Source organism: Cucurbita pepo, chromosome 1 (genome assembly GCF_057944985.1).
Source record: "Cucurbita pepo subsp. pepo isolate OVF chromosome 1, ASM5794498v1, whole genome shotgun sequence".
NCBI lineage: Eukaryota > Viridiplantae > Streptophyta > Magnoliopsida > Cucurbitales > Cucurbitaceae > Cucurbita > Cucurbita pepo.
This window is the reverse complement of record NC_141798.1, coordinates 6,175,183-6,189,346: the sequence shown is the minus strand read 5'-3', so window position 1 is coordinate 6,189,346 and position 14,164 is coordinate 6,175,183. Positions and strand designations below refer to the sequence as shown.

The window sequence follows — 14,164 nt, the reverse complement described above, 5'->3', positions numbered from 1 at the left end:
ATTATAAATATGAAAATAGAAAACACACATTAAAAAAAAAAAAAATTAAAATTTTAAGACAGCGAACCGAAAGGATTAACTTACCCAAAAAAAAAAAAATGACATCTTAGTCTATCGTCTACTTCAATTGAAAGAGAACGATAAATTATCAGATGATGATTTATTGAAATGAAGTACACGACTAAACGACGATAATTATAATAATACATACAGTAAATGACGTGATGTCTAAATTATATAATGGTTAGTTCAATTGATGTTTTTTTCAAGAAAATAAACGAAAACCGTTAAATAGACACCAGTTAAATTATGTACATTTTATTAGACTATTTATCATTAAGTTAAGTGTACCAAAGAAAATGAAAGATGAATTCGACTGTAAACACTCCTTATGAAGACGACTGATTTCACTCTTTTACTCTCCTGTAAGAAAGGAAAGACTAACGATTCATTCTCCTTCAAGTGTTTCAAGGAAAGACGAAACAAGAATAAGAGTGAACGAATCCTGCCCATGAACCTATCGGTCTCACGCATTGCCTTCCCCTCTCCCTACCGGTCTCGCTCTTTCACCCCTCTCCAACTCTGTAAAGCTGCTTCAATTCCATTGCCTGAACCTGATGATGTCCCTTCTCCCTATTTATTCCTTCTTGAATGAACTCGGAGGTAAAGAAGTTGCTCTTTTCTTGAACTCGGTAATGAGGAAGGAAAGAGAGAGAAGCTCATGAACCTGAACCTGAACCTTAAGCAGAAGAAAGAAGCCCCGCATTCTCTTCCATCCTTTCTTTGTCTTTTACCGCTGAGTGATTGAAAAGAGAAAAGAGACCCATAAGGAGAGTGAGTATGGAGCTGTTCTCGATCCGGCCATGCGAATATAAAAGAATCCATTTTCCACCGAAATCCTCTGGTCGTGGGCTGTCTTCTTAATAGCGAATGAAGTAGAGCCAGAATGAAGGGGTGATGATCCCCGCCCACACAATTGGTATACATCAATTTAATAAAAAAAAACTTAATAATATCCGTATATTATGAAGCGAAACGGATTGAGAACTAATAAAAATTTATAATCTCAAGTAGATTTTTTATTTTGTGTATCAAAGGACAAAAAAAAAAAAAAAAGTCAATTGTGTAATTCAAATAATTGGAATGTAATTAAAAAAAAAAAAAAATCGAGCAGCTATGGATTATATATCAATTTAAGAAATGAATAATTATTTTGATTGATTTATTTATTTTTACAAAAATTTTATTTATAAAACAGAGGTGTTTTTCTCTGAAATTAACAAAATGGGGGCGGTGGGTTGGACGGATCTGTTTGGTGAGCGTCGGCTCGTTCCACTGAAATTTCAATTTCAATCGGCTAATCACAGCCTCCATATAATTAATCGGAGTTTTCTCTCTCTAGGGTTGCCTTTTCTTCTCGTTCCATTCTCCATTGTCGCTCTTCTTACATGGATTTGGACCAGTGGATCGCTAAGGTCAAGGAAGGCCAGCACCTTCTTGAAGACGAGCTTCAACTTCTTTGTGAATTCGTAAGGTTTTATTGTTTTTATTCCCACCCTCAATCAGTTGTTTTCGCGATTAATCTTCAAACCCGTCCGTATCTGAGGATACTTAGGGTTTATACATTTTGGAACCTCGTGTGTAAAACCTTTCTGTATCTTCATTGATGCTGCGGCTTTTGCTTCTACTAACAGGGTTTATGCTTGATGTTCCTGGATTGAGTTTTTAGTTTCTTCAGCTTTTCGCGAAAATTTATCGCGTAGCTCACTGGTTTACGTTTATTGTACACGAACTTTGCTTCGATGAAGTTTTAGAGAAATGGATGTTGAGGTTATTAGTTGTATTCCCAGAGATCAATTTGGGGTTCACATGTGGAATTCTGATTGGGAATTTTCGACATGGTGTTTGTGCTTGTGTATATTGACGGGGATGCGCAATACGCACTCTCGCCTAAGAAGTCACTGTTTATTAATCGAGGTCAACACTTACATTGTAAATGACATTATCGGTTGAAACTTGAAAGAATTTGATTATTCGTTCGCTGGTTTATTATTACTATTTTCATTGGATTCTTATTGGCAATATCTGTATGCGTGGGTGCATGCGATGTTAGGAAATTTGGATAACCTAATGAATTGGACTGTTAATGGATTCATGCTCTCTGCATATCAGGTAAAAGAGATCCTCATTGAGGAATCTAATGTGCAACCTGTCAACAGTCCTGTAACGGTTTGTGGTGATATTCACGGTCAGTTTCATGACCTGATGAAACTTTTTCAGACCGGAGGTCATGTACCGGAGACAAATTATATTTTCATGGTATGTTTTTTTTTTTTTTTTTTTTTTTTTGGACAATTTGGACAATTTATGACAGTCAATTGATGATCCTATGGGGTGGTTAATACTAACTATTCATTGTCAGGGTGATTTTGTTGATCGAGGTTATAACAGTCTCGAAGTTTTTACGATTCTTTTGCTTCTTAAAGCCAGGTAATGTTTTATGCTTGCTTCTGGGTTTGAAAATACTCTCCATGTTTGCAGGGCCATATAATTCATGTTTGTGTAATTTTATGCTCATTATAGCTGAAGATGTATGCACCTTTTGTTTTGTGAGAAGAGGGTACTTGCTCATTTTATCATTTAGCCCCTTGTTTCATAGGCCTTTTATATGGGTTGCACTTATTTGTCACCTACTAATACAAAAGAAGTCCTAAAAATTTATTTGCTATGATTTTCATTTTCTATTCTGTTATTTGCTATGAAATTCTTTTGAAAGACCAACAATATTTCCTTTCCTAAGAAAATTTATTTGTCTTCTTAGATATCCGGCTAACATCACACTATTGCGAGGAAACCATGAGAGTAGACAGCTTACACAGGTTTGAATCTTCTGTTTAGTCTATTGAGGTTGTGATGCTATCTCTCTTATGAAGTGATGTATTTCAAACCTACATGTCTATAATGGAAAAGAAAGGAGATGAATGTCTGCTTTTAAGACCCATACTTTTGATAGACCCTGGATTTGCATTGTTGGATAAGTTGGAGAATTTAGGCATTCAACAAGCTACTTTTCCATCTCATCAATTTCTATTCACCTCCTGAAAACAATGTGAAGAAAATGCCTTTTCTCAAGCGCACAAGCATTTTGAAAGTCACCATAAATAGTATAAAAACACGGTAGAATTTAGGCCTTCAACAGTCAATGTTCCCATTTCCATCCAATGTTCTTTTCCCTTCTGAAAACAGAGTCGAGAAAATGCCTTAAAAAAAGGTCACAAGTATTCTGAAAGTCCGTATAATTAGTAATGGCCATCCTTGCATTTGCGTGTATTCTGCATCTCAACTATCTGGCACCTCAAATCTATCCATATATCTGCCCTTTTTTGTGTGGCTAAAGCACTGGTATGAATAAAATTGTGCATTAAAACTTTCCTGCTTGTGTAATTTTGGTATGGCCATGTCTGGATTAATGGGAGTTTTGACTAGGGCGGCAAGGACCTTGGATTACAGTTCAACCCAGTGAGGAAATGGGCTTAAAATCTGTTGAGGTCATGAAATTGGGATAATTATATTATTGGGGACAGATTGTAGCCATAGATTTGAATTTAGTGAATAGAAGGTTTGGGGATTGCTCAGCTAGAGAAGAAGGGTTGATCTTGCCATTATGTCGAGTTCTAGTCCCAAATGCTGTTTTACATGCATTTTCCACCGACATAGTTCCAGTCTTTATTTTACTTTATTTCCTCCTCTTAACATGGAACTTATTGAGTGGAGATCATGTTATTGCTCCATATTACATTGAAAACTTGATCTTCATACTTTTTTGATAGCATGAATGCTGATATCATGATATGAAGGTTTTGAACTTTATTGTAATATCCATTGGTTCTGCAATTTTCTTGCTAGGTTTATGGTTTTTATGATGAGTGCCAGAGAAAGTATGGAAATGCTAATGCATGGCGGTACTGTACAGATGTTTTTGACTACTTGACACTCTCAGCAATTATAGATGGAACCGTAACCTCTCTCTCTTGTTGCCTTCCAAAACCCCCACCCCTGACTATGTGATCTTATGTGCATGGATATATGCAATTGATTTCATAAACGTGCGAATTATCATTGCTGGGCGCCCTTATGTGATTATACATTTTTATTGGTTTTCTTATCATCTCAGGTTCTCTGTGTCCATGGAGGGCTCTCTCCTGATGTTCGAACCATAAATCAGGTTTCCTTATATTCTTTAAAATTACAACCTATCTCTCTTGTCCTATACCTTTTTTTTTAAACCCCCTAACACTCATTATATATGTATGCATCAATTTATTCATGTGAAGAGGCAGACATTTTATGAATATAGGTTACATATGCCTTATTCAGATAATTCGGTATGAATTGTCCAAGTTTTCATGTGCTCGAGAAGCATTTCAGAATGTAAATAGTGGTACCTTTTTCCGTTTGAGTAAACCTGTTTTAGAGGTCAGTGTATCCTTACGGTAGGATGGTTCCAAAAACCAGTTAATCATGACTTATTGTTTGTTTATTTCCACTCTGATTTAGTAGATTGTCCATTCTACCATATGTGATTGAAACCTTCTGCATTATATGGCAATATCAATGCACAGTCCTCTTACTGGTATTTAGATCTGTGCAGATCTTTTTGAAGAAATGATGGGAAAAAACTTATATAACTGCAGCTTGGCATTTGCCTTGTGAACACTTTCACACACCTTACGAAACACATTTGAAATACTATAATGTCCGATGTGATATGATTTCCTCGTATGAACTGTTGAATAATGTTTCTTAATCCTATTTTCCAATGGATCAGTTTGGAACTTTACTGGCTTGAGGCCTTTCTTCTACCATTTTTCTTCCGCTGACAGATAAGGGTGATTGATAGAAATTGTGAAATTCCGCATGAGGGGCCTTTTTGTGATCTTATGTGGAGTGATCCAGAAGATATTGAAACATGGGCAGTGAGTCCACGAGGAGCAGGTTGGCTTTTTGGTTCCAGGGTTACTTCTGAGGTAATTTTATCTGTTTAGAAGTTAAACCGTACAACTTCCTACGGAGCTTATGCAGATTTTATTTATTGCAGTTCAATCACATTAATAAACTTGATTTGGTTTGCCGAGCACATCAACTTGTACAAGAAGGTCTCAAGTATATGTTTCAGGATAAAGGCCTTGTGACTGTAAGATTTAGAGCCAAAGTTATTATTTCTCTGTATAATGATAGACTTTATGTGGTTGATTGAGTCATCTCGTCCTTGAATTTGCAGGTATGGTCTGCTCCAAATTATTGTTATCGTTGTGGAAATGTAGCTTCTATATTGAGCTTTAATGATAATATGGTGAGTATTCACTTTAGTCATATTATTTTATGTTTTGAATGAAGAAAAGTATTGGTCCTTCGGTGTTTTAATCCGTTGAAGCACCATTACGTTATGATTTTCATGGCATTTGCTTTTTCAATATTTTTTATATTATAACAATAAATAGACACCAAATATCTTTCAATCTCTCCCCCACATTTCATGGTCAAAGGAGGGGGTAGCCCATTGAATAGTTTCTCCATCTTTAGAGTTTGAACCACTGGGTGACTACTCTTCTAAATCAAAGTTTTTAATTACATTTCTTCTAAAATGCAAGTATCTTATTCAACAAACCGTTTGTTAACTTCAAACAGGAAAGAGAGGTGAAGTTCTTCACTGAGACAGAGGAGAATAATCAGATGAGAGGCCCAAGAACAGGAGTTCCATATTTCTTATGATAAAAGGGGGGTTGATTATTGGCCATATTTGTGAAAGTATCAAGCTATCATGATCGGGCGACAAAATCTCTTTAACAAGGAAATCTTGAATTTGTTGTTTGCAGGTAGATCATTGTTCTGCTTGGGTGGATATTTCCTCCTAGGCTGATAAGATAGATACTTTGGGCTGTTAATTACGTTGGCAGTAGGTAATTTATTTATTCAGCAGTTTGCATTCAGAGTATGTTTCTTGTTGGGACCGCTTTAAATTCATTTGTGTATTACTATTGAAAAAAAAAAAAGGGAAAAACTCGGCCACAGTCACGCCTGTGCATCATACTGCCTGTTGAGCATGTTTTGAGAAGTCAGATTCAACATTAATCAGTGTAGAAAGTATGTATGGATGAGATTAATCTGTTTGTGTTACTTCTGGAACACCATAGTTTGTATCTTGTTTGCCTCTATGGCTTCCTTTCTCTATTCCATGATATCAAAATTGTCTCTCTAAGGCTGGTTTGGAAAGACTTTTCAAGTGCTTTTAAGTACTTGAAAAGTCCTTCCAAGTAATCTGGAAAATCTACTTGTCCTTTTAATTATATTTAAGATAATGTTGCTAATTGTAGAGCCAAAGGTAGAAGCCAAAAGAGGGGGAAAAAGAAAAAAAAAAAATTCATGTTAGAAAACAAAGTCTTCTTGAAAATGGTGTATCATAGTCTATTTCTTATTAGCTGAAGGTATTAAATGATTACTGTTCATCTTCAAGTGTTGGAAAGCTTTGATTTGGTGATTGAATGTGACAATCAACAGTGATTGTATAAAAGTTCATTGATGATAGAATTGATGTTTTCTTTGAGGTAATAAGATCATAGAAGTAATGTAAATGATGAGATTAGTACGAGATTATTATTGGCTGGCTAGCAAGTTTGTTTCATAATGTAATTGTTTATAGCGTTATTTTTCTTGAGTTTACAGTTTTTAAAAAAATATTACATACGGATACAAGTTGAGATTTGATGCTATTAAATCTTTCTATCTATATATGTTTATATATAAAAAAGCAATTACTCGAAGTCAATATAAGCAAATATAGATGCACGAAAGGTGTTCAAGGTTATTCTCACGAGGATAATTGGATGAAGATATAAATAAAAAGGCACAAAAAGAAGGTTATTCTCACGAGGATAATTGGATGAAGATATAAATAAAAAGGCACGAAAAGATGTTCAACAATATACTTGAAAGGTGTTCGACGACGTTAATCCCATGAGAAAAACATAAATGAGTACAATCAAATACGAACGCAGAAAAGATGTTCGACATTATTTTCACGGGAAAAACGGATGAAATGAAAGCAAACCTAGTTTGTCGCCGATGTTAAAGGCCTTCCCGGAAGCCCATGTGCCATAATCAACGCCAAGGGACCAGCCGGAAGTATCTCCGACGGTGTGAACTGTGGCCAAGTTCGGGTGCACCATGCAGAACCCAAGTGCCAGGAGGCAAACAAGTCCGGCATGGAAGCTAGCCATTGAAGGTAATTAATTTTAACAAAAATGGTGTGCATTAGAATAAAGCGGGCAAGAGAAAGACTTGAGGATGGAAACAGAGGATTTAAGGCTTTACATATATGTAATGGGGAAGATGAAGTTTTGGTCCCAATGTTTATTTTTAGCCTAAAAGTTCAAAAATGAATTTATAATTTACCTTTAATTTTTTTCTTCTAATTTTATCGAGGTAAGATGTAAGAAGTTTAAATTCATATTTACAATAATAATATATATATTATTTTTGAAAAATATTTGCTTCAAATGGTATATATGGATAAATATTCAATGCATAAAATAGAAATTGGCGTATTTTGAACAGTTTGAGAAAACATTGTTGACTATATGAAGCCACTTCAACAAAATGTCATATTTGGTTTGGTTAGAAGAAGCGCTATTCTCTTCATTCCTTTTGCCGGCTCTCCGTCGGTAGCTTCATTCCGTCACTTCCAATCGCCGGCTTCATCGACGGTTGTCACAATGAGCTATTCTCACTCTCCTCCGGTGGCTAAGAAGGTGGAACACAAAATGGAGTTGTTTGGGGATGTAAGGATCGACAATTATTACTGGTTGCGCGACGATTCTCGCAAAAATGCCGATATCATTTCGTATTTGCAGCAGGAGAATGCCTATACTGATTTCGTCATGTCCGGTGAACTATACTTTACATTTCGTCTTGGTTCTTGAATTTTTACTGGTAGTTTTACTGGTAGTTTATAAGAAATTTATGAATCAGTGATATGGTAGCATTGAATAGGAGTATTGTCATTTGATCTATCTTTTGATTTCTGATGATTTGTATCTAATGAGGATATTTCGATGAATGTGTGCGTTTTTCTTGATTCATCGATCTAGGAACAAAGCAAGTGGAAGAACAGATTTATGGTGAGATAAGAGGACGAATCAAGGAGGATGATATATCTGTGCCTGAGAGAAAAGGCCCTTACTATTACTATAAGAGGACTCTAGACGGGAAAGAATATGTTCAATATTGCAGGCGTTTTGTACCCCGTGGTGAAGAAGCTGTCTCTGTGCACGATGTCATGCCTACTGGACCTGGTGCTCCTCCGGAGCATGTTATATTGGACGAAAATGACAAGGCACAGAACCAATCCTACTACTGCATTGGTGCCTTTGAGGTATTGTAGGCGTGGATCTGCTTCCGAATTTGATCCTGTTTCTCTTAGACGAATTTTTAATTTAAGGATGTTTACATTACGGCCATTTCTTCTCTAGGTTAGTCCAAACAACAAGCTAGTGGCGTATGCAGAAGACACTAAAGGAGATGAAATCTACACGGTCTATGTTATTGATGCCGAGACTGGAGCTCCTGTAGGAAAACCTCTTGCAGGCGTGACATCGTATCTCAAATGGGCTGGCAATGACGCTTTAGTATACATCACAATGGATGAGATTCTTCGACCTGATAAGGTGATCTTCTATATTTTTCATCGATTTTACCGTGGTTCTCTCATTGGAAAAGCACTAACAATCATTTAGTTCCTGAGGCCTATCATACCCAATATCCTTGTTGATTGTTCTGTGCATTCAGAATCGACTTCTAATCAAATAGTAGGTAGATTCGTTAAAAAGAAGATGTCCTCTATACCATTAGAATAGCTTGCACTTCCTCTAGTTTCTCTTTTGTAATATTGATATAGATTATAATATCCTAATAAGTTGATATCAGAAGAGTTTTTATAGTTGTAAAGAGCACTGCTCAGAGTACATATGTTGGGTGAAAATACATTCAGTATCTGCATTCTGATGTTCCCATAAATATTATGGTCAAAATTCACATTAAAATTTTCATTTCAACGTGTCAGAATTTCAGATGTTGATCTAGTAAATTTTCTCCCCTTTCAATAGGCATGGTTACATAAACTGGGAACAGAGCAGTCAACGGACACCTGCCTTTATCATGAAAAGGATGACATGTTCTCTCTCGATCTTCAAGCTTCTGAGAGCAAGAAATATTTGTTTATTGCATCTGAAAGTAAGTTTACTAGGTTCAACTTTTACCTTGATGTATCAAGGCCAGAAGATGGGCTTACTGTCTTGACACCTAGAGTGGATGGAGTTGACACTTTTCCCAGTCATCGTGGAAATCATTTTTTTATCCGGAGACGAAGTGAAGAGATTTTCAATTCAGAAGTAGTAGCTTGCCCTCTCGATAATATATCAGCGACAACGGTTCTTCTTCCGCACAGGGAAAGGTAGTGATTTGTATTCTCTTATGATACTTTATGATGGACCTGATGGTATAATGTGAATTGAAACAAAATTGGAAGTGATGAGCTGATAGTTAATGACTTGAATCAACTAGCCTGAAAACATATTTTTGTATGAACTTGCTGTTTATTTATTCTATTTGTTGGAAATCTGTTAGGGCAGCTATTTTTATAAAGTGAAAGACCCAACTGATCTGTATCAACTATAATTAGGATTTTCATGTTCACTTGGTCTGACACTTTGTACTTATTTTGATTTAGGTTCAACACAAAAATGAACTTATTGTGCTGTGAATTTGATTTTGTCTATTAAAACTGTTGAAAGCTTCTTAATTAGCTTATGTTTCAATATCTCTCTCTATTATTTCCTGCAACCAGTCGAGGTAACGAGCTTGTCATTGGGGTTTATTAAGTTGTTTGAATACTGTCCAGTGTGAAAATCCAGGACATACAACTGTTTCTTAACCACATCGTTGTATTCGAACGTGAAGATGGTCTACCAAAAATTGTTGTCTATAGCCTTCCTGATATTGGAGAACCACTTAGAAGCCTTGAAGGTGGACGAGCTGTGGATTTTACTGATGCGACTTATTCAGTGGATTTATCAGAATCAGAATTCTCTTCCAGTATTTTACGGTTCTGTTACAGCTCAATGAGGACACCCCCCTCTACATACGACTATGATATGAAATCAGGAGTTTCCATTCTAAAGAAAGTTGAAACAGTGAGTAGTTCCGCAATCATGGTTATGTTGTTTTTTCTTATGACGGGGATTGCCTCTAGGTTTAAATGATTGTCAAAAGAAAAATATCTATCTATTTATCTATCTGTCTATATATATATAAACCAGATACAAATTTCTATCGTCTGTTTTTTTCAATCCACTAACTACTCATTTGAGGCAAGGAAAATATGTTATTTATCTAGTCTTTCTAAAACCATTGCAAATTTCTTCAACTTTCTGTACATTCTTTTACTCTCTTTTTTTCACTTTTTATACTTAAGATTGTTATTCCCTTATGTAAATAATTTTGTAATATTTTACAGAAATCTTCTCTGTCTCTTTGTTGAAGTCATGCCTTTTCACTATCCACTTTTTTATACTTGAGAATTCCTGTTGTCTCGCAAATCCAGAAATCTTAGTTTTCCCTCCCCCATCTGGGGATTCGAATTTATTTATTTGTCTGTAACATAGTGATATTTTCACAACTTCTATCAGGTGTTGGGAGGTTTTGATACTAATAAATATGTCACAGAGAGGAAATGGGCAACTGCTCTAGATGGCACTAAAGTTCCCCTATCAATTGTTTATCGAAAGGATCTAGTGAAACTTGATGGTTCTGACCCACTTCTACTTTACGGCTATGGTTCTTACGAGGTAAAAAGACCCGTGTTAATCAGATTCTAGACAGATTTCAGGATTTTGAAGTTATTTTAAAGTGAGTGTTTTTGTTTCCTGGGGCCTCCCCCTGTGGATCAGAGTTTTGTTGATGGAGCTTTAATTAATGTAAAGTTATTTTCCTATGTTAATTGATTTATCAAAATTTTCAATTCGGAAATATTTATTTATGCATTGTAATACATTCTTTGACGATCTATGTTCCATTCTGATTTCCTAGTTTTTGCTATAATTATGATCTCTTCCAGTTGCCAATTTACCGATCTTAATTATTTGCATAGGACATGACCTTGTACCTGAATCTTTCCGTGTACTTTCTTCTTGTTACTTAACAGTGTTATGAATTGAAACAATGATTGTACATGGACATGGTCTTGATATGAATTTCATTCTTTGAACAGATATGCATAGACCCTAGTTTCAAGGGATCAAGGATATCTTTGTTAGACAGAGGTTTTATTTATACAATAGCTCACATTCGTGGAGGTGGTGAAATGGGGAGGCAGTGGTACGAAAATGGAAAGTTACTGAAGAAAAAGAATACATTCACGGATTTTATTTCTTGTGCTGAATACTTGATCGAGAATAAATACTGTTCAAGGGAAAAACTGTGCATTGATGGAAGAAGTGCTGGGGGTTTGCTTATTGGTGCTGTTCTAAATATGAGGCCTGATTTGTTCAAAGCTGCAGTTGCTGGGGTACCTTTTGTAGATGTTCTAACGACCATGCTTGATCCGACAATTCCCCTTACGACTTCGGAGTGGGAGGTAAATCTCATCCCTACTGTACCTTTCGTAATCCTGTTAGTAGTACTAAGCAGTGAGGTAGTCCAATTCCTCGGTCGGTACATAAATAGACCAATTAAGGAGGACTCTTAAGGTTTAGCTTATGCTAGAAATGGCTTAAAATCACTTCCGGGTCCCCAAATTATTGTGCTATTTTGAACGAGAGTCCAATGTAGGTAAATATATATTAAAAAGACAAAAGGGTGGAAAATGTTTCTGTTTATAGCACGCACATAGAAAGCCATTCCCAAATACGTTCATATACTTGCTACAATGCTTTCGTTACATTTCAACTTTGGTTCTTAACATACGAAATTCGCTTCGCGTGCGTAAATATTTCTACTTATCCATTATCATTTCTTTTAATTTTTCCCACACTTTTCAACTTTCGTTTACTGAAAATATGTTATTTAATTTATTGCAGCGCCTATTCTTTTTGACCTGCTTCTTACCGTCTTTTGTATTCTGCAGGAATGGGGTGACCCTAGGAAGGAGGAATTCTACTTTTACATGAAATCATATTCGCCAGTTGACAATGTATGCACCTCACTTTTTTTTTTTTTTTTTTTTTTTTTTTTTTTTTTTTTTTTTATCGACATTCTGTTTCGGGATTTCCACCTAATCATCGACTTGATTTGAACTTGATTTTGGATCATTCGAATGTATCGGTGCTTATTTGTTTCACAGAATATTTTGAAACTTTTGTTTTCACTAGGACATGACTTTATCTGCATTTTTTCAGGTTAAGGCTCGACATTATCCAGACATACTTGTTACCACCGGCTTAAACGGTAAGTGTGAATGCTTAAAACTTCACTCCAAGTAGAGCCAATCAATTTCCCTGTTTATTCATCCTGTGCACACAATCTCCCTTCATATTCAGAATGGACAAGGAGATTGATGAATATATCTATATTTTTTTAGAGACAAATCTTCAAAGTGTCAATTCCTTTTGTCCATGTGGCAGATCCCCGTGTTTTATATTCAGAACCCGCTAAGTTTGTGGCAAAATTAAGGGATATGAAGACCGATGATAATCTTTTGCTTTTCAAATGTGAACTTGGTGCCGGACACTTTTCAAAGTCGGGAAGGTAATTATTCTATGGTTGATTTCTTTTGTAGGCCTTACTTCATGATCTGTGTTCTCTTGCTTGTTTTTATCTCATCTCTTTTTGTTGCTTGTGCCTTTTTTCTTCTTTAATATGATAGTAAAATTATTCTTACTTAATTGATGACATTAACTGCTGCCTTTTATTTATTTATTTATTTACAACTCTACTGTAGATATGGAGAAGAAACACTATGTTGAACTCTGTTATGATTTGTCACTGCCTATTTCAAAAACTGTAATGAGGAGAATTATAACATTTAAATCATTGTTTATTTGTTCATAAGCCTGTAACTATTGAAGTAGAACTCCAATTTTCTTTTATTTATTATTATTTTTTTTAGTGTAGGACCTTTATGTGGGTATAGAAAAGCTAGATTTTTAGTTACTTCGTATTCTCTTGGATTTGAGTCATTTTCTTAATGAGTGTGGAACTCCTTTTTGTGGAGTGCTTTTTTGCATGTCTATCCATGAAAGTCTGATCTCTCATAATTCTCTTTTTTTTTTTTTCAAACATAGGCCACCCGTGGTAGTAAACTTGGAAAGATATAAAAAGGAAAACAACCTTGAGAATACAAACTGAACATCATGGCATTAATCTTTTGTTATTAAAAAAAGGAAAAAACACGCTTACATTTTGAAGTTTTTCATCTTTTTTTTTTTTTTTTTTTTTTTTTTTTTTTTTGCTGCCATGCAGATTTGAGAAGCTACAAGAGGATTCTTTCACGTACGCTTTTATACTGAAGTCACTTAACATGGTTCCTGCTCTCGGAAATTGAGCAGAAAAGCCGCCCTTGATGGATAACAAGTACCATCTCTAAACTTTCATTCTCTATTGATCTTTCTAGTGAATCTTCCTTTATGAGAAATGGGGGCCATATTTGTACTGTTCTTCATTACCTTAGCATTAGTTAAGCTATTATGCTATCTTAAGGTTACTAGTTAACACTCGTGTGCATTTGCACAACATTTTAAGAGATTTGAAATTAATCCAAACAAATTCACCCTCTCAATACCGGAGGGACTTTTATTCTTCCTTGCCACTCCAAAGAAAGATCTATTCTTTTTTATATTCATGAGCATTCTAACTGGTTACAAACATCATATTAAAATAGCTTAGGACTCCTAAACCATCCACCATTACATACTCGTAGAAATGCAGCCGAAATGTGATACTAGTTAGGAAATAAAAGATAGATGGTAACCATTATTTTCGTTGGTATGAAATCCCTTGAATAGAATTAAAAGTGAAACAGTATTTTATTTCATAGAAGTTAGGGCTTGAATTTTGACATGCATTACAATTATCTATGATTACAATGATGTTATTTTTGTTCATAGTTAAAGAG

The 14,164-nt window shown here is 35.3% G+C and overlaps 2 protein-coding genes across 3 annotated transcripts; both read left to right on the top strand.

Annotated features, from left to right (window-relative positions):
* The first annotated feature begins 1,250 nt into the window (after window positions 1–1,250).
* On the top strand, window positions 1,251–6,231 carry LOC111805077 (phytochrome-associated serine/threonine-protein phosphatase). Of its 2 annotated transcripts, XM_023689954.2 has the most exons (11): window positions 1,251–1,315; window positions 1,403–1,529; window positions 2,173–2,319; window positions 2,423–2,490; window positions 2,822–2,879; window positions 3,907–4,017; window positions 4,175–4,225; window positions 4,884–5,027; window positions 5,099–5,194; window positions 5,282–5,353; window positions 5,689–6,231. In XM_023689954.2, the coding sequence occupies exons 2-11, from the start codon at window positions 1,449–1,451 to the stop codon at window positions 5,770–5,772; spliced, it is 912 nt and encodes a 303-aa protein (XP_023545722.1). In that variant the 5' UTR covers window positions 1,251–1,315; window positions 1,403–1,448; the 3' UTR covers window positions 5,773–6,231. The 2 variants fall into 2 exon arrangements, with proteins under 2 accessions (XP_023545722.1, XP_086983415.1); XM_087127289.1 differs by lacking the exon at window positions 1,251–1,315 and having other exon boundaries at window positions 1,323–1,529.
* Window positions 6,232–7,622: 1,391 nt separating this feature from the next.
* LOC111780697 (uncharacterized) lies at window positions 7,623–13,851 on the top strand. The gene is made up of 11 exons (XM_023661172.2): window positions 7,623–7,944; window positions 8,148–8,431; window positions 8,529–8,723; window positions 9,162–9,508; window positions 9,956–10,247; window positions 10,743–10,901; window positions 11,324–11,689; window positions 12,179–12,244; window positions 12,450–12,498; window positions 12,675–12,798; window positions 13,513–13,851. Exons 1-11 carry the CDS (start codon window positions 7,638–7,640, stop codon window positions 13,592–13,594), a joined length of 2,271 nt encoding a protein of 756 aa, XP_023516940.2. The 5' UTR covers window positions 7,623–7,637; the 3' UTR covers window positions 13,595–13,851.
* Window positions 13,852–14,164: the final 313 nt, after the last annotated feature.